The sequence below is a fragment of the Peromyscus leucopus genome, chromosome 5, assembly GCF_004664715.2.
Source record: "Peromyscus leucopus breed LL Stock chromosome 5, UCI_PerLeu_2.1, whole genome shotgun sequence".
In the NCBI taxonomy this organism is placed as follows: Eukaryota; Metazoa; Chordata; class Mammalia; order Rodentia; family Cricetidae; genus Peromyscus; species Peromyscus leucopus.
The window spans coordinates 702,302-725,097 of record NC_051067.1 but is presented as its reverse complement, the minus strand read 5'-3'; the positions used below and the strand labels follow the sequence as shown (position 1 = coordinate 725,097).

General features: G+C 43.0%; 2 protein-coding genes and 1 pseudogene across 14 annotated transcripts in view; all 3 read right to left on the bottom strand.

Annotated features, from left to right (window-relative positions):
* The window catches only part of Cdc14b (cell division cycle 14B), a 94,919-nt gene extending 92,580 nt beyond the window's left edge, over nucleotides 1–2,339 (bottom strand). For 7 of the 8 annotated variants that reach the window (XM_037205631.1, XM_037205632.1, XM_028891705.2 and 4 more), the window contains exon 1: nucleotides 2,158–2,339. In XM_037205631.1, coding sequence (XP_037061526.1) covers nucleotides 2,158–2,317 — 160 coding nt within the window. In that variant the 5' untranslated portion in view covers nucleotides 2,318–2,339. The remainder of the gene's footprint in view (nucleotides 1–2,157) is intronic. The other variant, XM_037205637.1, reaches the window with a different exon arrangement.
* A 965-nt stretch (nucleotides 2,340–3,304) lies between these two features.
* The window catches only part of Prxl2c (peroxiredoxin like 2C), a 35,567-nt gene continuing 16,075 nt past the window's right edge, over nucleotides 3,305–22,796 (bottom strand). For 3 of the 6 annotated variants that reach the window (XM_037205639.1, XM_037205638.1, XM_028891710.2), the window contains one exon: nucleotides 19,839–20,185. In XM_037205639.1, coding sequence (XP_037061534.1) covers nucleotides 20,058–20,185 — 128 coding nt within the window. In that variant the 3' untranslated portion in view covers nucleotides 19,839–20,057. Of the gene's footprint in view, nucleotides 3,441–15,886; nucleotides 16,656–19,838; nucleotides 20,186–22,796 lie in introns of those variants that run through there. The other 3 variants (XM_028891713.2, XM_028891712.2, XM_028891711.2) reach the window with 3 other exon arrangements.
* On the bottom strand, nucleotides 17,514–17,614 carry LOC114708438 (annotated as a pseudogene).

Here is a 22,796-nt window from a genome sequence, read left to right as displayed (position 1 = left end):
TAATTTAGATTAAAATTTTTTAGTACTTCAACTGTCTTGCAGATAACACAGAAACAGACTGTTTTATTGTCTTTTTTCTTTTCTCTTTTCTTTCATGAAGCTGAGGCTATCACTGAAGGGCTGCAATCCTTGTTCCCCTAGAGCTAGTTAGTATCTTACACTGTGGCTGGACCAACCCACTTCCAGAGCTTGTAACTGGACAGTATTTTGATTTTGTGCATATTTGCACCAGCTCTCTCAGAATTGTTGACATCTTCTAAGGTTAATTTTTTGATGGCTTCCTCTGGAAGGCTTGCCAAGTTACACTTTATCCCCAAAAAATGAGAAAAATTTCCTCCAATTACTGTTGTCAAAAATCTTTTGGTGGGTTGTAGCTCAGTGTTGGAGACCTGGCCTGGCATGCACAAGGCCCTGAATGCCAGCTTTGAGGCCACTAACAATTTTTCTTATGAAAACAACTACCTAAATCTTATAACTTTTTTCTTTCCTTTTTTTTTTTTTTTTTTTTTTTTTTGAGACAGGATGATCTCTCTACATATACCTGGCTGTCCTGGAACTCACTATATAGATGAGGCTGAACTTGAACTCACAAAGATCCACCTGACTCTGCTTACAGAGTGCTACTAGGGTTAAAGGCATGTGCCACCATACCCAGCCTTACCACTTTTATTAAAGGCCACCTAAATATTCAACAGAGAACTGTCTAAATTCATAAAACATTTAAATCTATAAGTGTGTTTAAATTCCATAAACCTTTTTTATGGTTCTATCCTTTAAAGCCACACATCCTTTGGCCTAGGTAGTAATTAAAATCAAATGAGGTTTTGAACACACCAATTGGAGGCTAGCACTCTGCCTTGAAGTACTGTGCAAAGCAATGCAAAAATCAACTGTGAGCCATCCTGCATGGGTTTGCAAAGAACAGACATATGTGTGCCGGTCCAGGATATTTCTGGAAAGATTCACGAGAAATTGGCAACATCAGTTACACTTAGAGGACACTCCTGTGTCTTTGCCACCAACTTTTCTCAATATACTCCTGTGTACCTCTACAATTCAGCGCTATACAAGGATTAACTTTTCCCCATATTAAACAGCCCTAACCAAAAATCATTTTAAGACGTGTAAGAGAGAACAGAAGGAATGTGCAGATCCCACCAGCACAAAGTCTCTTTGGAAGGAACGTGGGCAAGCTGGCATATCCTCCTGCAGGGTCACCCGTAGATCTGGGAAGAAGCCAGCCAGGGGCTGTACTTAAAGCAGCTCCTTCCTCTTCCTCCTTCAAACACTAAGAAACCTTCCCCCTCCTCTCAGCTTCCTTTAAAATCGGTTTTATTTTCTAAATGCCCATCAATCTAGAAATACACTTTATACTAAATTTCTATGTTTGTCTAAACACTTCCTAAATCAATAAATGTTGTCACCAATCGAGCCCACCTAGGAAAGTCCAAGTCCAGGGCCTGGAAACCGTTTCTTAAAACCCCACGCAGAGGTGGACACAGTCCGCCCCAGAAAACGCGGCACAATCCGTCAACCGCGCAGACAGCTATGCAGCTGACAATACGTTTCCATGTACAGCAGCACACCGAAGGCAAGCTCTGGCTTCGACACCAATCCCGGCAAACCCAGCAGCTGCCAAATTAATTTCTTTGGTCTTCAAGAACTGAAGCACTAAGAAAAATCACCCTCGAAAGCTGCTTTTCTACCTATTCGGGCTGGCGGGGATTTCTCAAAAGTGACACCTCTGGGCTCTTAGAATGCTAGGTGGTTCAAACGCCATCACCGTGACACTTTTCTGGAGGCGCGAGGGAGGGCAAAGGATCCCTGAGGAAGCCTGAGGAGGGCGTGGGCAAGAGGGGGGCAAGCTCAGGAGGGATCCCACGCGTGACTAAGGCGCAGCGGGGCTTGGGCCCTCGGGCCAGCCAAGACCAGCGCCTTCGGAGCTCAGCAGAGGCTCGGATTGGCGTGAGAACAACCGCGCCAGCTATCCCGGAAAGAGGTGGGTTCGAGGGCAGAGCCCTCCGCCGCCTCCGGAGGCTGGGTGCATTTACAGAGGTGACCCCTCGGCCCATCGCGGGTAAAGTTGCAGCCGCGGGCGCGCGGGCGGCGGGAGGCGCGAGGAGCCGCGAACCTCGTGGGGGTGTGGCGGGGGCTCACCCGTGATGTCCAGGTACAGGTCGTCCTGCTGCTCCAGGCGGTGCAGCTCCTGCGGCGTGGAGCTGCGGCTCTTCTTCACGCCAGGAGAGGCGGACGAGCTGCGGCGCGAGCAGGGGGGCGCGGTAGCCCAAGCCGAGCGCCGCTCGCTCTTGCGCTTCATGGAGGCGGCCGCGGCCCGTCAGGGGACCGCGACCATGGCCCGGCAGCCCGGCCCGAGTCCTCGAGCTGCGTTTCCCGCTGCCCGCGCCCCGGGGGCCACACAGCGCTGGCCGGCGGCTGGGGCAAAGCGCGCGCGCCCTGGGACGCTGCTGCCTGGGCGTCCGAGCTTAGCGGGCCGCGGCTCCCGGGGACCCCCAGGAGGGATGTTCCGTGGAGCTTCATTCACAAAAAGAAGGGCCCACAACCCTCCTCGGGGCCCGCCGGCTCGGGCCGTTCATTGGTCAGTGCGGCGTGACGTCACGCAGCTGAGGCCTTCCTACAGGCAGGTACTCGGTGACGCCATAAAGAAAAGTCTGAGCGCTTCCGCCAATCGGGCAGAAAGCGTGCTGGCGACCCCTTGGTGGGACCCCCCTAACTTTTGTCTCCTGTGTCCAGGTGCGACGCCCCAGTCCCCAGTTCCTCGAGTGAGTCCCCAAGTTCCTGTATAGCCCTTCCCCAGTAACTCCACTCCGGGTCTTTGGGATGGAATTTTCTTTTTTAAGTGTTTCGTGGGTTTCCTTGTAATTCGCGCCAAGGGAGCCTTGTCATGGCCGCCTACTGGGGGAGTATAGCCTGCTGAAATGGTCCGCAGCTCTGTGGACACAAGGCCGAGTGGACCTAAGAACTTAGAAGTTCAGACCACCGCTGTTTTTTCCACCTATCGGAGCAGAGCAATGAAGGCATCTTGGAGTCGGTAAAAACCACCTGGAGACGCGATTTACCATGTTGGTTTGCTCCTTTGGCATCTCACCCCGGGACCCTGGAGCTGCGCTAACTCTTGCTGTGCATAGCCCGGGTGCCGACTTAACACGGTCCGATGTAACACGAAGTGTAGCAGCACGTGGCCAGCTGAGCCCTCGGACTTTTCTCTTTCAGTTCTGCCGGGATACAGCCCCATATTTTGCTAGTGTGTTAAAAAGATGTCAGACCTTCTTGGAACTTGACCACAGCTGCCATTTTGAAGGGCCTAGCTCCACCGTGGCATCTCAATGAGCGAGGAAACTGGAAACAGTCTTTAGAGTCGTGGTCCCAAATTCTCCATCTGCAGGCCAATTCCTGTTGTCAACAGCGATTTAACTTCTACTCTGCAAGGGAAGCCAGAGTCAGGGATGAATTTCTGCCCCTCCCCCCAGAAACCTCTCAGAAATGCAGATTTCACAGAGTTCCTCGTCCTAGGGTTGTTTTGGCTTTTGTTTTAAAGAGTTCCATTAAGCCAGCTAAGTAGGAAAAGAAAGGGTGTAGGACAGCTTTTCCTTAGCCAGGAACCGCTTAAGAACTAGCTTGGTTTCGTATTCATCTTTCGATTTTCCATAAGGATACCAACGAAGGCCTTACCTTTAAAATGTTCTACATGTTTGCAGTGGTAGCAAAAACATTTGACCTGGAGGAGGAAATTTTCCACACTGTTCCAGGGCTCATAGTAGAAAGGCCACCACGTGTCACAATCAGAAATTTTAAGGTTTTTTTTTTTAATCATTACATGAGGGTTACTCCAGTGGGTCCCTAGGATTACAGAGAAGAAAGTGTTCTAAGAGATTGTTTGTTGTGTCTGACTACACAGCCCAGACTGGCCTCAAAATGGCATCTGCCTCTCCAGTGCTGGGATCACAAGTGTGGGCCACCACAGGCACCTTGCCGGGTTTTCTCTGTGCATGTGTCTAGTGTGTTCTGCTTTTTGAGGATCTGGGCCTTGCAGGTGCAGGACAAATGATCTCTTAGTAGGCCGAATCCCTGGCTCTCGTTGGTTTTTGAGACTGGCTTAGTTAAACGTTTTAAGAGCCAAGTAGTTCCCATTTTCTCTCACCTTCAAATAGAAAGATTGAGCTAGGTGGTGGTGGTGCACACCTTTAATCCCAGCACTCATGAGGCAGAGGCAATCGGATCTCTGTGAGTTCAAGGCCAGCCTGGTCTACAGAGTGAGTTCCAGGACAACCAGAGCTGTAACACAGAGAAACCCTGTCTTGAAAAAACAAAAACAAATAGAATGTTTGGGCTAGATTCTGGCTGCTAGAAATTCTAACAAAATGCATATGGTTTAAATAAAGGGGGGAAAGCTTACATATACATAATTATACCATGTAAGCATTTTCAGATTTTGCCAATTCATAATTTTGTGATCTTGCTGAAATAGTATTTTTAAAATTGAGGCTTTTGATTATACCTTTTTTTTTTTTTTTTTTTTTTTTTTTTTTGGTTTTTCGAGACAGGATTTCTCTGTGTAGCTTTGCTCCTTTCCTGGAACTCACTCTGTAGCCCAGGCTGGCCTTGAACTCACAGAGATCCGCCTGCCTCTGCCTCCCAAGTGCTGGGATTACAGGCGTGCGCCACCACCACCTGGCTTTGATTATACCTTCTAATTATTCAGACATGTCTTTCATTCTTGGGAACTAGAAGTCCATGTGTTACAAATATGTTCATCACTTGGGTGTGGCCACACAGGCCTGTAATATAAGCCCTTGGAAGATGAAAGCTGGAGGATAAGGAGTTCAAGGTCATCCTCTTCTATAAGGGGTTGGAAGCCAGCAGCCAAGGCTACAACCAGATTCTGTCTCCAAATAAAAAGATTCAAGGCCAGTCAGACTGCAAGCACAGTGTAAAGGCACTTGCCAGCAAGTATAACAACCTGAGTTCAATCCCTGGGAACCCATTCATTAAAAGAGAACCAGTTCCACAAGCCATCTTCTGACACATACCCCCTCCACACATACTAAAGAAATAAGTAAATGTAACCTCAAACTCTTTATATTTTGTTTTTCTGTCATGTTTAGAAAATACCTTAGCTGATCTTTGTTGTGTGACATTTCCTTTGAATTGTCTAATTTCTCTAATCAATGAGCTGACTTCTAGGTTCTGAGAATTTGGCTACAGGAAAGTGTCTGAATTTGCTTGCATGAGTACATTATTGTTCATTGTTTGATCACTGGTCATAGAATTGTAGAATTTGAAAGCACCTCTTCTTTGACAGTGAGGACAGGGAACACAGTAGTGGTCAGTCAAGATAGAAAGGGAACATTATGGGGACCTGGGAAGGAGAAGAAGCCCCTTGCTCGGGAGTATGACTGAAGTGTGTCAACAGCTGAGACTCAGGAAATTCAGGTTAGGACTGGAGAGGTCACTGAACACTGCTCTTGCAGAGTACCTCAGTTTGGTTTCCAGCACCCAGGTCAGGCTGCTCACAACTAGTAACTCCATCTCCAGAGGATCTGGCTAGGCACCTGCACTCTATGCACCTACCCAATGATGCACACAAATAAATCTTTTTGTTTGTTTTAACAAAAGAGCTCCAAACTGGGAGATGGCTCAGTGTAAAGTATCTGCCCTGTAACAATGAGGACCTGAGTTTGGATCCCCAGCACCCATGTAAATAAAAAACCCATGGATAAGTAAGTATCTATAATCCCAGCATTGAGGAGGCAAATACAGGAGGATTTCTTGGGCTCAGTGGCCAGTCTATCTGAATCTGTGGAAGACACATGACATGGACCTCTAGCCTCTACATACACATACATGTGCTTGTGCACCCACATGAACACACACAAGAGAATTCCAGCACAATATTTGTTGTAAAGGTTCAAATTGGAGAATGCATTTCTTTTATATAGAAATATTATCAAGGGCTAACGATGTTTTGTATCTTTTAAAAATAAACTGGTCCCATGGGGCTGGAGAGATGGCTCAGTGGTTAAGAGCACTGGCTGCTCTTCCAGAGGACCCGGGTTAAATTGTGCCCATTTGGCGGCTCACTACTGTCTACTAGGTTCTGAGAATTTGGCTCCAGTTCCAGGGACTCTGACACCCTCACACAGACATGCATGCAGACAAAACAGCAATGCACATAAAATCAAACTTTTTTAAATAAATAAACTGATTCCTACTGGGCATGACACACCTTTAACCCCAGTCCTTGGGAGGTTGAGGCATGAGAAGTACGGCGAGGTTAAGGCCAGCCTGGGCCACCTAGTGAACGTCAGGTCAGCTGGAATACAGAGTGAGACATTATCTCCCAAATCCAAAGTAAATTTTGATTGTTTTTGTTTTTCTGAGACAGTCTTACTATGTAGCTCTGGTTGTCCTGGAACTCACTCTGTAGATGAGAATGGCTTCAAAGTCACAGAGATCTGCCTGCCTCAGCCTGTCATGGAGAAGTCTTCTTGTACCCTGTGAATATGTCACTTGGATTGGTTTAATAAAAAGCTGAGGGGCTGGAGAGATGGCTCAGAGGTTAAGAGTTCAATTCCCAGCAACCACATGGTGGCTCACAACCATCTGTAATGAGATCTGGTGCCCTCTTCTGTATACATAATAAATAAATAAATCTTTAAAAAAGAAAAAAAGCTGAATAGCCAATAGCTAGGGAGGATTTTGGGGACAGAGAGGGCACTGGGAAGAAAAAGGATGGAGATGCCAGGAGATGCAGAGTGAGCAGGATGGGCACTATGAAGATGAGGTAATAAAGCCATGAGTCAGAAAGTAAATTAATAGAAATAGGTTTAACTTAAGTTATAGGAGCTAGTTAGAAACAAGCCTAAGCTATCAGCCAGGCTTTCATAATTAAGAAGGCTCTGTGTAGTTATTTGAGAGCTGGCTGGCACTACAGAGAAAGACTCACTACTAATGGTGCCCAACATCCAGCCACATATATCCACATAAGACCTGAGAAAGCCTTAAAAAAAGTTCTAAACACAGAAAAATAGAGCCCAATGCAGCTTCCTAGTCTCTTGTCTCTCATGCCAGCCGCAGTATAGAGACACACTGCATTCTTGAGTCACCAGTGCACCCTGAAATAAGTCTCATGGCAAGTTTACAGAAAAGGTTACAGATATGCAGTAAAGTAGATTCAGACAGAAAAAAAAATCGAAACAGGTTACAGTGTGTTTAACAATATATGTAGGCTTAAGAAAAAATGGGTATAGACAGTCATAGAAAAAATAAATTGCTTAAAAATAATAGTCTTTAAAGAGAGTAAAGTACTAAAAAAAATAAGCCACATAAAAATGAAATAATACACAGGGAGTCTGGACCCTATATGGTGTCTTGTTAACTTTAAATTTTTTAAATGCTAATGTACAAAAAACAATAGCTTCTGAGAGACATTGGATTATGGAAACTGCTAAATTAAACCAACCTATATATTTTAAAAATGTCTTAACTTCAAAATGGAAGTCAGATAATGTGTTTCATTGGGGGAGAGGTTATGCTTTTGTTTCCACAGAAAACGAAAGGCTGTGGATTCCTTCCAGATTACTAGAGATCAGATTTGACTGGGGGAAACCTCCTGAATATCTTGGCTACAGACATATGGGAGTGAGCCAAAAAAACTACAGGATAAGTGATGTGTAAGCTGATCGTTTGACATGGGAACAGCTCTGAGATGAGACATGATAAATCTTATTGGCTACAGAGTCCTCATGACTTATTATTACATGCCATCCTTTCATTGGCATGCATAGAGATCTATATTACAGTTTGATTATACAGTCCAAACAGACTTATAAAGTTAACAGATGTCTTTTACCTGCTCATACGGAAAATAAAAAATCATCTTTTAACTACTTGTGTGCACTGCACATTCCATACTTGTGTTAATGCAGATATGTATGTTATCTTTGAAAGTTTATGTATTTTCACAGCATGGGGACCAAACACCAATGAAAATAGGTGGCCCAGATGATCCAACATCTCAGAGTAACTGTTGCAGTTTCTTCAGAGTTCTGTATCCAGAACAGCTTCAAGGATGCTGGCTGAGATGGTCCAGCCTCACAGATTACTCCAGGACTTCAGATAAGTCCTGCACTTTCCCATTACACAGAGACTGAACAACAAATAATATAGCTAGCTCTCCCAGGACTTGACCATTATCCCAATTTTCCCAGGGTTTCCTAAAGACGCCAGCGCCCCCAAACAACAGGAGGCATTCTAGAGAACACAATGCCCACATTCCCAAGAGATGGGTTGGGTGGCTTTTGGCTATTCGATGGGTTATAGATGTTTGTCATCATTTAGGGGGGTTGTTTCCAAGTTGTTATTATTCATGGTCAGGAAAAAAGCTAAACAAAGGAGTTAGATTCAAGGGTCTTTTTCTGAACTAAAAAAGGAGATATAGTATGAAAATGTTGAAATAAAGGGTGGATTGTTAAGTCTACTTTTAACCAACTAGTCTCAAATATTTTACATTGGTATGGATTTTTGCATATTGATACAAAGTTAAGGTTATTTTTGTTATACTCTATATGTTTCTACTCTTGCTTAAGGTATTATACCCATGCAGCTCATTTAAAAAGGTTATGTAAAGTTTTAGTCTTTAAAGGCTATTTAGAATATTAAAAAGAATACAGGTTAATAGTTAAGTCATCTATGACAATCAAACTTACACTCATATTAGGTATGTTTACAAGGTCATACAGAAATATATTTTAGATAGATGGTCTCCAAACACTTCAAAGAGTTATGGAATTTTAGCATTTAAAATGTTTTAATAACATAAGGCTTGCCAGGCAGTGGTGGTGCATGCCTTTAATCCTAGCACTTGGGAGGCAGAGGCAGGCAGATCTCATTGAGTTCAAGGCCAGCCAGGTCTACAGAGTAAGTTCCAGGACAGGCTCCAAAGCTACACAGAGAAACCCTGTCTCAAAACAAACAAACAAAAACAAAAGTACGATTAGCTGCTGTGGATATTGCTCTGTATAAATAAAATACTGATTGGCCAGTAGCCAGGCAGGTTCTTTGTGTCCCCATAGGATACAGTACCCCCCTCCAGCAGGAAGTAGTAAGAGAAGCTACACTCAAATTCCCAAATATACCAAGCTGGTTTTGGAGATGGAATTGGCTCACTCCTTCTCTAAACCCAAGCACATTGCTAAAAGAAAAGGTTGAGAGATTCTTGTGTCCCATATCAGAAGAGCCCTCTGATGTGGGACAGAGTAAAACCAATATTTTTATTTAAAGCAGGTTGATTATAAATGCAATCTCTTTCTAAAGAAGAAAAGGGATAGTTTAGATATGATAGGATGAAAGGGTAGATTAATGAACCTACTTTTAAAGAGTAACAACTTGTTTAGAAATGTTTTACATTGCTATGGATTTTAGTTTATTGATACAAGTTTAAACTTAATTTTGTTATACTGTGTATATATATATTTCTACTCTCCTTCGAGGTATTATGTTTATGTAACTCATTTAGATTGCAATGGATAATTAAGAAATACAGATTAATAATTAGTCTTCTTTGATAGTCAAACTCATAGTCATGTTAGTTAAGTTTTCTAGATATACATAGATATATTTCAGATAGATAGGTAATCTTCAAACACTTCAAAGACCTACAGAATATGGCATTTAAAATGTTTGAAAAATTTAGACTTTCTGGACAGCGAGACATGTCTGCTCCTGGCAGCACCGGATTTACTTCAGAGAGGAGGATGGGCATTGAAAACACTCTATATAGAGTTTATCTTTACCTTGGCAAAAATAGCCATTTGGGCAAGAAACTGTTCTTGCCTGGACTGCTTGATTGTCTGGACATGCAGGGCACATAGGAAGGTGACCACTGAACTTTGCTTGGCAAAATGGTCCTTCAGGTTCCTGCTTCACAGAGGAAACTGCCAGATATTCTGCAGGACACAGAGAAAAGTGATTGAAAGACTCTAGGCCTGTGGGCTGAAGAGAGATGCCCCAACTTTACAGAGGAACTTTGGATGACTGTCCAGGCTGCCAGCTGTCTCTGTCTACTCTCACAAGACTCCTGAAAGTTGCTTGCGCCCTCCTGTTTCTCAGGTAATATTATATCCTTCTGCGGTCTTTGATGTAGTTGAAGACTAGATAGTTTTAATTTTCCTTAGTTATGATAAAATATAAGTTAGATATGAAACTTTAGACTCACAAATATAGGATAGATAGGATATCTTCTTTAATTTTGCCAAATACAAATAGACTAGATATTATAAATAGACTAGATATTGTAACTGTAATTCTTGCTTGATAATTGTTTTGTTTTGTTATATGTAATTTTACTATGTGAAAGTTAAAACCTTCCTTTTTGAAAAAAAAAAAAAAGAAAAGGGGAAGTGTTGTGGATATTGCTCTGTATAAATAAAATGCTGATTGGCCAGTAGCCAAGGAGGAAGTATAGGCAGGACAAGCAGAGAAGAGAATTCTGGGAACAGGAAGGCTGAGTCAGGAGACGCTGCCAGCTGCCACCATGAGTACCAACATGTAAGATACTGGTAAGCCACGAGCCATGTGGCAAGGTATAGATTTAATCGAAATGGGTTAATTTAAGATGTAAGAACTAGATAGCTAAAAGCCTGAGCCACTAGGCCAAACAGTTTAAATAATATAAGAGTCTGTGTGTTTATTTTATAAGTGGGCTGCGGGACTGCTGGGGTTTGGCAGGAGCTGGAGAGAAACTTTCCAGCTACAATTAGCAAATGATTAAAAACAAAGATTACACAAGGACTTTGAGTGGACTTCAAAGGCTCATGTGTTAAAGGTTTGGTCCCCCCCTAAGGACTATGGGAAATGGTAGGAACCAAAGAGGTAGGGCCTAGTGAGAGGTTTTCAGTCATTGGAGGCATGCCATCATAGGGAACTGTGAGACATGGGGATTCCTTGTTCTTTCAGTTCTTGACTATGAAGTAAGCAGCTTTATTCTGCATGGTACTTTTGCCATGATCTGTTGTCTCACCAGTGGCCACAAAGCAATGGGCCAACTGAGCTTAAGCCTCTGAAACTGTAAGCGAAAATAACATTTCTTCTTTTTAAGTTGATTATCTCAGGTATTTTCTTACAGAAATGGAAAGCTAAAATAGTAGGTATTAGTTCAGTGAGCTAGAAAATTATATATGGCAGATAACCACTGTGCCTCTGCCTGCTGAGTGCTGGTATTAGAAGCATGGGATACCATGCCTGGCTCCCAGTGAGTCTTTTTAAATACCAACTCCTGTAGTTTAAATATGATTTGAGCATATCTCCAAAGTTTGTGTTAGGGCTTGGTATTCAAAATGGGGTATTGATGTGATAGAACCTTTAAGAAAAGGAATTAGTAGGAAGTCAGTAGGTCTCGGGGGCACCACCCTCAGAAAGAATTAGTACAGGTCTCCTGGATAGAAGTTAGCCCCTAAGAACATGGGTTAGGAGAGATTGGCACTTCCCTTGAATCTCTCTTCTGTGTGTGTATCACTTGTTACTGTCACACTGCTGCCATTGTTAAGCTGTCCACCATGAGGTCAGCCACCACTTATCCAGTGTATACTGGTGCCAAGCCCGCAGTGCTTGGATTAAAAGTATGTGCCACCACTCTTGGCTTGGTGCTATACTAGTGAACTTCCAACACTGCGAGTGAAACAAACCTCTGTTCTGAAGTACCTAGCCTCTGGTATTCTGTAAAACACAGCAACAGGCCATGAGCTAACCCTCACACAGACATGAGCATGATTCCCTCTATCCAGACCGTGTCCTGTAGCCATTCCCCTGCCTCCAACTCCCTCTCCTGGCTTTGTTTTCTGCTCTCCATGTCAGATACATCTTCTGGCACAATATTTTGGATTCTGAAATTTATTTCAGGCTCTCTCATCCTGACCGAGTTGGACCAGCTCTTCTGGCTGAATCCAGGTATTCTTAGACTCACAGGGCTTGAACAATCTCTCCTGGACACTTCAGAAGTGGCTGCAGATCCAAGTTGACTCTGCCTGTGGGCACAGCTGCCAAACCAGGCCTCCTCCCAGGGCAGGACACAGCAAGCTTCACAGTCATAATCGGCAAAGATAATCAGGTAATTGGAGATAGCTAACCACCTCCTTTACTCACACTACACACATTTTTCTTGCCAACTATTACACAACAAGAAAGATTCTTATCTAACTCTCCCCTTATTGATGCAGAAGTAATTGAAAGGCAACAATATAAAGTCTCTTCCAAGGCTGTAAAAATGCAAAAGCAATTTATTCTTCTTCTCCTGTTGGGGCTAGGAAGAACATTCTCCAAGATTTTCCGATTTGAGAAGAGAATTAACTACCAACTCTAATATGTTGATTTTCTCTGTGTATTTTTTATTCAAGCCCTCTCATGGAGAGGGAATCCTAGCACACCCTTTGGTCTCATTTTCCCCACAAAGGCCAGAAGAGGGCTTCAGTTCTCATGGAACCTGAGTTTCAGGAGTAATCCAATACATATATGTTCTGGAAAATGAACTCTGGTCCTCTGCAAGAGCAGTCACACTTAAAACTGCTGAGCCACCTCTTCAGCCCCCATTCTATTTTTAAATGCAATCACATGAACAGGGAATCCTTTAATCCAAAGTTAGAGGCCATGGAAGAGGAAAATATCCAAAGATTAAAGAACCCATAACATAGGCAATCTAATTCTGAAAATTAGTGAAAGTGAATCATGTCTTGTGCATGCCTATGTTTGAGTGAGTTTGTGAGTGCATGCTTGTGTGTATGTGTGTGTGTGTGTGTGTGTGTGTGTGTGTGTGTACCGTACACATGCTGTTATGCCAGTGTGTGTGGTGGCCAGAGGTTGACAAGTGTCTTTCCCCAACCAATCATCTTTTTTTATACTAATTTTTAAATTTTTAATTTTATGTGTGTGGGTGTTTTGCCTGCATGTATGTCTGGGCACCTCTTGCATGCCTGGTGCCTGTGGAGGTCAAAGAGGGCATTAGATCCTCTGGAACTGGAGTTACAGACAGCTGTGAACTATCGTGTAGAAGAGAACCCTCGTCCTTTGGAAGAACAGCCAGTGTTCTGAGTCATCTCTCTAGCTTCTCCAGCTGTATTTTTTGAGGCAGGGTCTCTCATTGAATTTGAAGTTCATCTGATTCAGTGGCTGGCTGGCTAATGAGCTTTGGGGATCCGCCTGCCCCCACCCTTACATCCCTTCTAGGACATATATTGCCTTCTGCAGATGATTCCTACTATTTCTCCACTCTCAAAGATCCACCTGACTCGGGCTCCTGACTGCTGGGACTAAGGATGTATACTACCACACTCAACTCTGGTCTATTTTTCAATTCTAGGACAAAATAACCTAAAAAAGCATACAAGTAGAAATTATATATATGTATATATAATACATTTGATACATATTATTGGGGGATGTTGATGCTAGGAGCTGAACCCATGTTCTCATTTGTGCTCTCTTTTTTTTTTTTTTTTTTGTTTTGTTTTGTTTTGTTTTGTTTTTGAGACAGAGTTTCTCTGTGTAGCCCTGGCTGTCCTGGACCTCACTCTGTAGACCAGGCTGGCCTCTAACTCAGAATGTGCTAGCATTGTCCAGCCCCATGTTTTCTCTTATGCCAGCAAAATATCCAACCACTAACCTACATCCCCATCCCTACTGGATTTTTTGGGTATGTTGTTGTTATTTTGTTTGAGACAGGGTCTTACTAAGTAACCCTGGATGGCCTGAACTCATAGAGCCCTGCCTCTGCCTCCTGAGTGCTGGGATTTTAATGGATTTTGTGTGATTTAATTGAAAGCGTGGGTTCTCCATTCACAAACTCAGTTTTTAGTGTAGGGAAATGACACATTTTTTCTTCTCTCCTCCAAAAGTGTCAGATGCTTACGGTGTTTAAATGTGGTGACATGTCTCCATACTCTTATGGTGTTTAAATGTGGTGACATGTCTCCTACCAGGAAGACATGTTTCTGGGGCTAAATTTTAATTTCCTAAAATTCTAACAAATATGGGTCATTTGTGTGGGCAGACATGTTTGAGGTTCTGAGGAGCAAAGTGATAGTTACAGGCGATCTAGGCAAGAGCCCAGCCATGAGCTGCACAGCCATGAGCTGCACCCTAGTCCTCTCGTCAGTCAAGATGGTTTCATTAAGCTGCCTGGACTGGTATCACATTGCTAGTCTGTCTTACATTCTGTACTGCATAGGTGAGAACGCAGGCCTATGTCCCCACACACTGCTTGGAAATAAAAAGCTGTTCTCTATTTACATCGAGTCAGTAAACATGTTCACGTATGGCACTGTAAGTCCTTAAGGGTTGAAGTTTGGAAATGTCAGTGACTCACCGATTCCAGATTGCTAGTTGAATAAAACTAAATAACAGCAAATTGTAACAATCAACAAAGAACCTTTTGAAATATCCTGACTACCTCCCTATACTTTTAAGTCATTATACAATGATTGGCATATTTAAAATGATTTTCTAGAAACAAGTTTGGCTTCTGTAGGTGCTTTCGTTAACTCTCATTGTGATGAACAAGACTAGTCTGTACTTTCTGGAGCTGCTGTGGAGAACTCTAGAGCAGACCTCTGCACTGCTTCAACTGACTGCAGTCCCAGGACTTTCCAGTTCCTGTGAAACAGTTTACACTGTGCAAAGGGACACTTGTCATTCATTTATTGTCCTCTTTCGTACTTTCTTTTTGAATCAGGGTCTTATGTAGCCCAGCCTGGTCTCATACTCACTATGTAGCTGAGGATGACCTTGAACTTCTGATCCTTCTGCCTCCATCTTCCAGTGGTTGAACTACAGGGCTGTGCCACCATGCCTGGGCCTATGCAGCACTGGGGATCTGAGCTTCATGGACGTTAGCCACTCTACCAACAGAACTGTGTTCCCCAGCCCTCTTTTTAAAAATCACATTTATTTGTTTTTGTGTGTGAGTATATATCAGTGTGTAGTCACATATGTGTGCCTCAGCATGTGTGTGTGTGTGTGTGTGTGTGTGTATGTTGGGGGACTGTCAGAGAACAACTTGCACTACTTAGTTCTCTCATTCCACCAAACAGGTCCCAGGTATCAAACTCAGTTCATCATGATTTAATCTTAGCACTTGGGAAGCCAAAGTAGGTAGAGCTATGTAAATTTTAAGCTAGTCTAATCCACATAGTGAGCTCCAAGCCAAACAGGGCTACACAGTGAGATCCTGTCTCACAAGACAAAAAAGCAAAAACTACACACACACACACACACACACACACACACACACACTTAAATATATATATATTTTATAATTTTCTATTTATATTTTATATAAATATATATACTTAAATGTGTGTATGTATATAAAGGATTTTTTTCTACAACTGCTTTGTTTTCTGGGATCATGTTGTGTGGTGGTATGAATGAGAATGGCCCCTATAGGTTCATATATTTAAATACTTGGTCCTCAGTTGGTGGAACTGTTTGGGGAGTAGGGGGTGTGACCTTGTTGGAGGAGGTATGTCACAGGCGAGGGCTTTGAGGTTTCAAAAGCACATGTCATTCCAGTTGGCTCTCTGTCTCACTGTCTTTTTGTTTGTTTGTTTTTGTTTTTGTTTTTTGAGACAGGGTTTCTCTGTGTAGCTTTGGAGACTGTCCTGGAACTCACTCTGTAGACCAGGCTGGCCTCGAACTCATAGAGATCTGCCTGCCTCTGCCTTCCGAGAGCTGGGATTAAAGGCGTGAGCCACCACCGCCCAGCTCTGTCTCACTGTCTTAACACAGTGACCTCTCAGCTATAGCTACAGCACATGCCTGCCGACTGCCACTGTGCTCCCCTGCCATGGCAGTCACAGATTCTAACCCTCTGAACCTGTGAGCCCCATTAAATACTTTCCTCTAAGTTCTTGGTCATGAAGTCTCTTCACAGCAATAAAAAAGAAACTAAGACACAGCCTCTCAGATATGCACACTTTTGGTTTGTTTTTCACGGGTGTACATGGTAAACACAATGTCCTCAACCATTTCAAAACAAAACAAACAAGATTCACTTTGCCTCTAGGGATGGACATGTTAGGCCAGCATTCTATCATGGAACTACATACATACCCATCTCCTAAAAGAAAAATCTGAGCATGATTTTTTTCCCTAGTGCTGTGGATAGAACCTAGGGTCTTACACATGCTAAACAAATACTGTTGTCGTTGAGCTACAGGCCAGCCTGATTTGTTTTGTTTTCCTTTATTAGCTGGATGCTGCTGTTGCCAGGGCTTGTGGGCTTAATAGACCTTGCTTCAGTTTTCTGAGTAGCTGGAACTGCAGTTTACTTGACTGTTCCTTGCTTTCAGTCATGATTTTCAAAATTTGTAGTCATCTCATCAAGGTTTTTGTTTCCACAGCAGTTCACTGCAGAAGGCTCCCAGTGAATTCCTTCCTAGGGTCTAGGCCCATGGAGAGAGCTGACTGTTCTGAGAAGGTGCAGCCCATGGGTCTCATGCCCCACGTGTGTCTTCAGAGGGTTTCATGCAAGGGTTGTAGTTGAACTCTACTGCCTGGTGTTTGAACTGGCTGAAGAACAGTTTTCTCCTAAGCTGGGAATGAATTCCTGCTTCCTGGGTGATCCACGGCTTCACACATTGTCTTCCCTGTGAAATGTGTTTTATGGATGATGGTTATAACAGTAATTCCATACAGCATGCAGAGTGTATAGGTAACACCTGGTGAACACAGCACCACAAAATGCGTTTTTGTTTCGCTTTTCAGTGGTGCTGTGTATGAACCCAATGCCTTGAACACGCTAGGCAAGTACTGAGCTACACTCCCCCAGCCCAATATTACTGTTTTATCTACAATTTCCATGGCTTTCACAGAAAGGGATTTCAGTCCTAGTATAATCATGACTTGGACCTGGGAGTATGTTTATATAGTTCAGTGTGCATTGCAGATAATTTTTTTTTTTTAAAGACAGGGTTTCTCTGTGTAGCTTTGCGCCTTTCCTGGAACTTACTTGGTAGCCCAGGCTGGCCTCGAACTCACAGAGATCCGCCTGGCTCTGCCTCCCGAGCGAGCACTGGGATTAAAGGCGTGTGCCACCACCGCCCGGCCAGCAGATAATTTTATAACACACACACACACACACACACACACACACACACACACACACACACACACAAACTAGGCTGGTCCTGGGCTCCAGTGATTGAATAACAATAGTCCCCTATAGGCTCATATATTTGAATGCTTAGTCACCAGGGAATGGGACTGAAAGGATTAAAAGGGTTAGGAGGTGTGGCCTTATTGGAAGAAGTGTATAACTGGGGGTGGGCTCTGAGGTTTCAAAAGCACATAAGCCCAGTCTCTCTGTCTCTCTGTGCCTGAAGATCCGGATGTAAAGTTCTCACAACACCTATGTGCCACCATGCTCCCTGCCATGATCTCCTGAGCCTCTGAAACTGTAAGCAAGCCCCCAATTAAATGCCTTTTTTTAAGTGCAGAATTCTACCAAAAATATGGAATGCTTTACAAATTTGTGTGTTATCCTTGTGAAGGGGCCATGCTAATCTTCTCCATCAAATTTTAGTACATATGCTGCCAATTCAAGCACTTAAATACTTTTTTTTTTTTTTTTTTAAGAGTTGCCTTGGGCAGTGATGGCTCACATCTTTAATCCCAGCACTTGGGAAGTAGAGGTAGAGCCAGCCTGGTCTACAAAGCGAGTTTCAGGACAGCCAAGGCTGTCTCAACAACAACAACAACAACAACAAAGAGTTGCCTTGGTCATGAGGTTGCTTCACATCAAAATAGTGATTAAGACACCACCACACCCAGCTATTGCCTTGGTAGTACATGTATTTGTTTGGGTGGCAACCATCTGGAATTTTACCTCCCTAAAGCCATGTAAATAACATTTTATATTTGCAAATATATAAATTTTTGTTAAAACTGGCAAAAAGGGATCTGGTTATTACTCTTTATGTTCATATTAGAACAGGCTGGGTGTGACAGCACATACCTGTAATCCCAGCACTTACAGGTTGTGACAGGAGGATTGAGTTTAAGACCAGCCTAAAGAGGGCTGATGTTTTAAGATTTATTCCTTACATTTGATGTGTATATGTGTATGTATCAGAGTACATGTTCACCATGTGTATGCATGTGCTGATGAGGCCAGATAGGCATTTGTGAGGAGCCTGATATGGGTGCAGAAAAACAAACCCAGACCTCTATAAAAGGAACATAGGCTCTTTACATCTGAGCCATCTCTCCATGGGCTAGAGAGTTCTAAGTCAGCCTACTACATGGTGAGGCACTGTTTTCCTTCACCCCCAAAGAACCCCACAACACACAAAATATCCCAAACAAAAAACAGCAAAAAAAAAATTTAATTTTGAATTCTGAAAATTCTCATTTTTATTGATTTAACATGACTGTTCATATATACTCATGTGAAAATACATTAAAATAGTTTTGTGACTTAATATGCTTTATATGAAAGTATAAGGTCATAGTAGTATTACAGTTGCTATGGATTACCAACATTTTGATTTTGTGATAGTTTGCATGAAAATTTCTGGGACAATTTCTTAGCTGAGTGGTATTTATATGTGTGTGTGTGTGTGTGTGTGTGTGTATGTGTGTGTGTACACGCAGTGCTAGGGATAAAATCTAGAGCTGCACACATTCTAGGTGCCTTGTTATAGATATTTAAATATTTAAAATATGGTCAGCACTGGGATACAGCTCAGTGATACAAGAATATGTGTTCACATGCATGAAAACTTTGGTTTTGATCCCCAAGCGCAGCCCCTAGGCCAAATCAAGTATTTCCCTCAACTCACTTAATTCCACCAAAACAATCCTAGTGCAATAGATGTGAGTGTGTGCTGACCAGGCCCTCTGCTATCTCTGAGGTCTTATTTTCATTGACCAATGACTCCTCACATGGGAGGCGACCACTGTCACCTGCATGGTGTTGGAGTTTGATGCAGGCAGGCATTTGTCCTTTCATGCCTGCCCCACCCCCAAATCAGCCGAGCTTATAAGAAAACATGGGAAATACAGAACTTGGAAAGCGAGCAGAAACACCTATAACCTTACCACACAGACACACACACACCCCTACTAGCAGTGTTGTGCTGTGCTTGCTATCTTTTCTCCAAGAACATAAAAAAACCACACATATATGTGGTTACAATGTTTACAGAATTTGACAATCTGTTCTTATTTTTATTTTTTTCACCTACTAAGTAAAACTGTGGTGAGTTGCCTTCCCCCTTCCATTAACTGACCATTTTTCTAAGGCTCTTCCCCATACAGCTCAGGATGCACTCCTGTTCCCACTTCTCAGTGTTAGGATTACAAGCCTGTACTATCATACCTGGCCCATTCTTACCTTCCCTTCAGACACACATGCATATATGTATGTAGTTTTATAAGATTTATTTTTTCCTTTTTTTTTTTTTAATGTTTTTTTGAGACAGGGTTTCTCTGTAACAGCCCTAGCCATCCTGGAACTTACTCTGTAGAACAGGCTGGCCTCAAACTCACAGAGATCCACTTACCTCTGCCTTCCAAGTGCTAGGATCAAAGGCATCTGCCACCACTGCCCGGTGATTTATTTATTATTTTATGTGCAAGAGTGTTTCCCTACATTTATGCCTGTTTACTACATGTGTACCTGGTCCCCAAGGCCAGAAGAGGGTGTTGGATTCCTTGGAACTGAAGTTACAGATAATTGTGAGCCATCCTGTGCGTTTTGGGAACCAAACCTGGGTCTTCTGCAGGAGAAGCAAGTGCTCTTAACCACTGAACAATTTTTCCAGTCCTCCTTCTAATTATTTAGTTGCCAAAAATATTTTATTGAATGGATAATTATAGAGGCTATACAATTTAAAATGCCTATCCCATGTTTGACAACTGATGCCTCTCAGCATAGAGTTCTATAGGCACATGAGCTTTGTGTTTTCATGACCTCGTGAAGCCATGATGCCTGGCATTTTGGCTCACGTTTCAAGGGCCCATTCACAAGTAGAAGATCCTACGTGAAGTCACACATGGATAACTGTAGGTCTGCTCATGAAGTTCACAGGCTGAACTCCCACAAGCTGTAAAACAGAGTTTATGGGTTTGTGATCCAACCTATTCCTGTCTCGGTGCACAAAGTGGATGCTGTTACCTAGAAGAGAACAAGGACAAAAATGCTGAGGGCAAATGACGCACTAGTCTTTAGATTTACTGCTTATCAGGATCAAGGAAGCCTTTCAGCTCCTAATTAGTCCAAAGGGAAAAATTAATTACCTGGAGTCCATTATATTCCCTATGTAATGCCACCATAATTCTGCATTATGGCAATTAACCACGACAAGGCAATGGTTGAATAAGAGTGTTACTTAACACGTTATGAGCTCCGAGGGGACAGCATCCTAAATTATACCCTTCTATTCAGTTTCATCAAGTATAATTAAATAAAACAACCAACCAGACAAGCAGAATCTGGAACTAACATAGGTATCAGCTGGGAAATTACTTCTATTTCCTAAGCACATGAACTAATAAATTATTTGCTTCAAAAATTCGCTTCTGGGGCTGGTGGGGGGGGTGCAGTATTCATGAGGATCTAGGTCATCCCTAGCACTGCCAAAATAAAAAAAATAGAAGGAAAGAAAAACACTGATTTCATAGGATGTTTTATAACTAAGCTAAGATGTTAGAAGAGAAGGCAGAAAGCCAACTAGCTACAGTACACCTAGACATCCACAATCCTATCCACTCAAGTTAATTTATCATATACGTCCTGTTTGTTCCACCTTGAACTAAAAAACAGAATTTTTGTTTGTTTTAAGACAGGATCTCTCTTATAGGGAGTGACATTATTTGAAAGGATTAGGAACTGTGGCCTTGTTGGAGTAGGTGTGGACTTATTGGAGGAAATATGTCAACAAGGGTGGGCTTTGAGGTTTCAGAAGCTCAACCTAGGCCCAGTGGCTCTCTTTTCTTGCTGCCTGCCACACCAGCTGTAGAACTCTCAGCTACCTGGTCTCCAGCACCATGTCTGCCTGCAGGCCACCATGCTTCCTGTCATGTTGATAATGGACTAGACTTGAAATGTAAGCCAGCCCCAATTAAATGTTTTCCTAAATAAGAGTTGCCGTGGACATGATATCTCTACAGCAATACAAACCCTAAGACAATGGCCAAGTGACTCAGTGACATGAACTGAGGAACCAGGTAAAAACCAACAACCTCTTCCAGGTCTTGAATGCAAATTAGTTATTCAAAAATATGGGTCTGGAAGACTGGGGTACAGCTCAGTGACAGGAGCATCGACACAATACACAAGGCCCTGGGTGAAATACCCAACACCACGGAGAAAGAATATGGGCTAGTGAGACGGCTCAGGGGGTAAAGGCACTTGCCACCAAGCCTAACAACCTGTGTTTGATCCCCAGGACCCCACATCACAGAGTGAGAGAACAGACTTAAGTTGTCCTCTGACTTTTACATGTACCAACAAGACACATGTGTCCTGCTCCCTATGCATGCATGCTCACACAAACACATGCACATACTAAACAAAGAAATGCAAAATGATTGATTAATCCCAGCACTCAGGAGGCAAGGACAGCAGATCTCTGGGAGTCTGAGGCCAGTCTGCTTTGCAGAGTCAGCTCTACATTAACTAGGGCTGCACATCGAGAACTTGTCTTAAAACAAAATTTTGAAAAGGCAGAGGCAGATGAATCTCTGTGAGTTTGGGGCCAGCCTGGTCTACATAGTGAGTTCCAGAACAGCTAGAGATCCCTAGGGAGACCCTATCTCAAAAAAAGAAAAAAAAAAAGCAGCAAAGAAGGGAAGTGATGGAAAGTGGGGAGCTCCAAGCTGAGGTACAGCCCTGCCCTAGTGGGCTCAGTCCCCAGCACCAGAAACAAGCTTCCAAGTGGTTCAGTAGCATTCTGGGTAAACTTATAGAACTCAAAATGGGCTCATTTATTTACTTATTTATTTATTTATTACTACTGAGCCCAGGAAGCAATGCACCTGCCACCGAGTTACAACTCCAGCCCCAAAAGGCTTAAAAAAAATTGATCTAAATTTGTGAGAGATGCGTAAAATAGTGCCTGCTGTAAAAAACCAAACACTCAGTCAAAAGCAGTCCTTTCAAGAGTCTGGGGTTTATACAAGTGTTAATTTAATAAGTCACTAGCAGGTCTAATTTTAAAGAGGCAGAAGAATGAAGAACCACCTGCCTATGCCACAGTGACTTTTTGGTCTGTTATTGCAGAACTTGAATGTGGAGAAAGCTAGCTTTCCACACTGACGAGGGTGCAGCCAGAGGCATCTCTGGCCCAGACACAGTCACCGCAGTTGTTGAAGGCTGTGGCGTACAGCAGGTCTTACTTCGGAATGGGCTAACCCCAGTACTGGCTTGCTTTCCAACACTGTGTGGGGCTCCCAGTTTACTTAGTAAAAATAAAGATTCTTTTATTTTGCCGGGCGGTGGTGGCGCACGCCTTTAATCCCAGCACTCGGGAGGCAGAGGCAGGCGGATCTCTGTGAGTTCAAGGCCAGCCTGGGCTACCAAGTGAGTCCCAGGAAAGGTGCAAAGCTACACAGAGAAACCCTGTCTCGAAAAACCAAAAAAAAAAAAAAGATTCTTTTATTTAAAAAAAAATTGAGCTCTCCAAGCTTGAGCAACAAGTGTCTTTACCTGGGGAGCTATCTGGCTGGGCCACTATCGAACTTAGTTCCATAACTTTATTCATATTCTCATCCATATTAACTGTCTG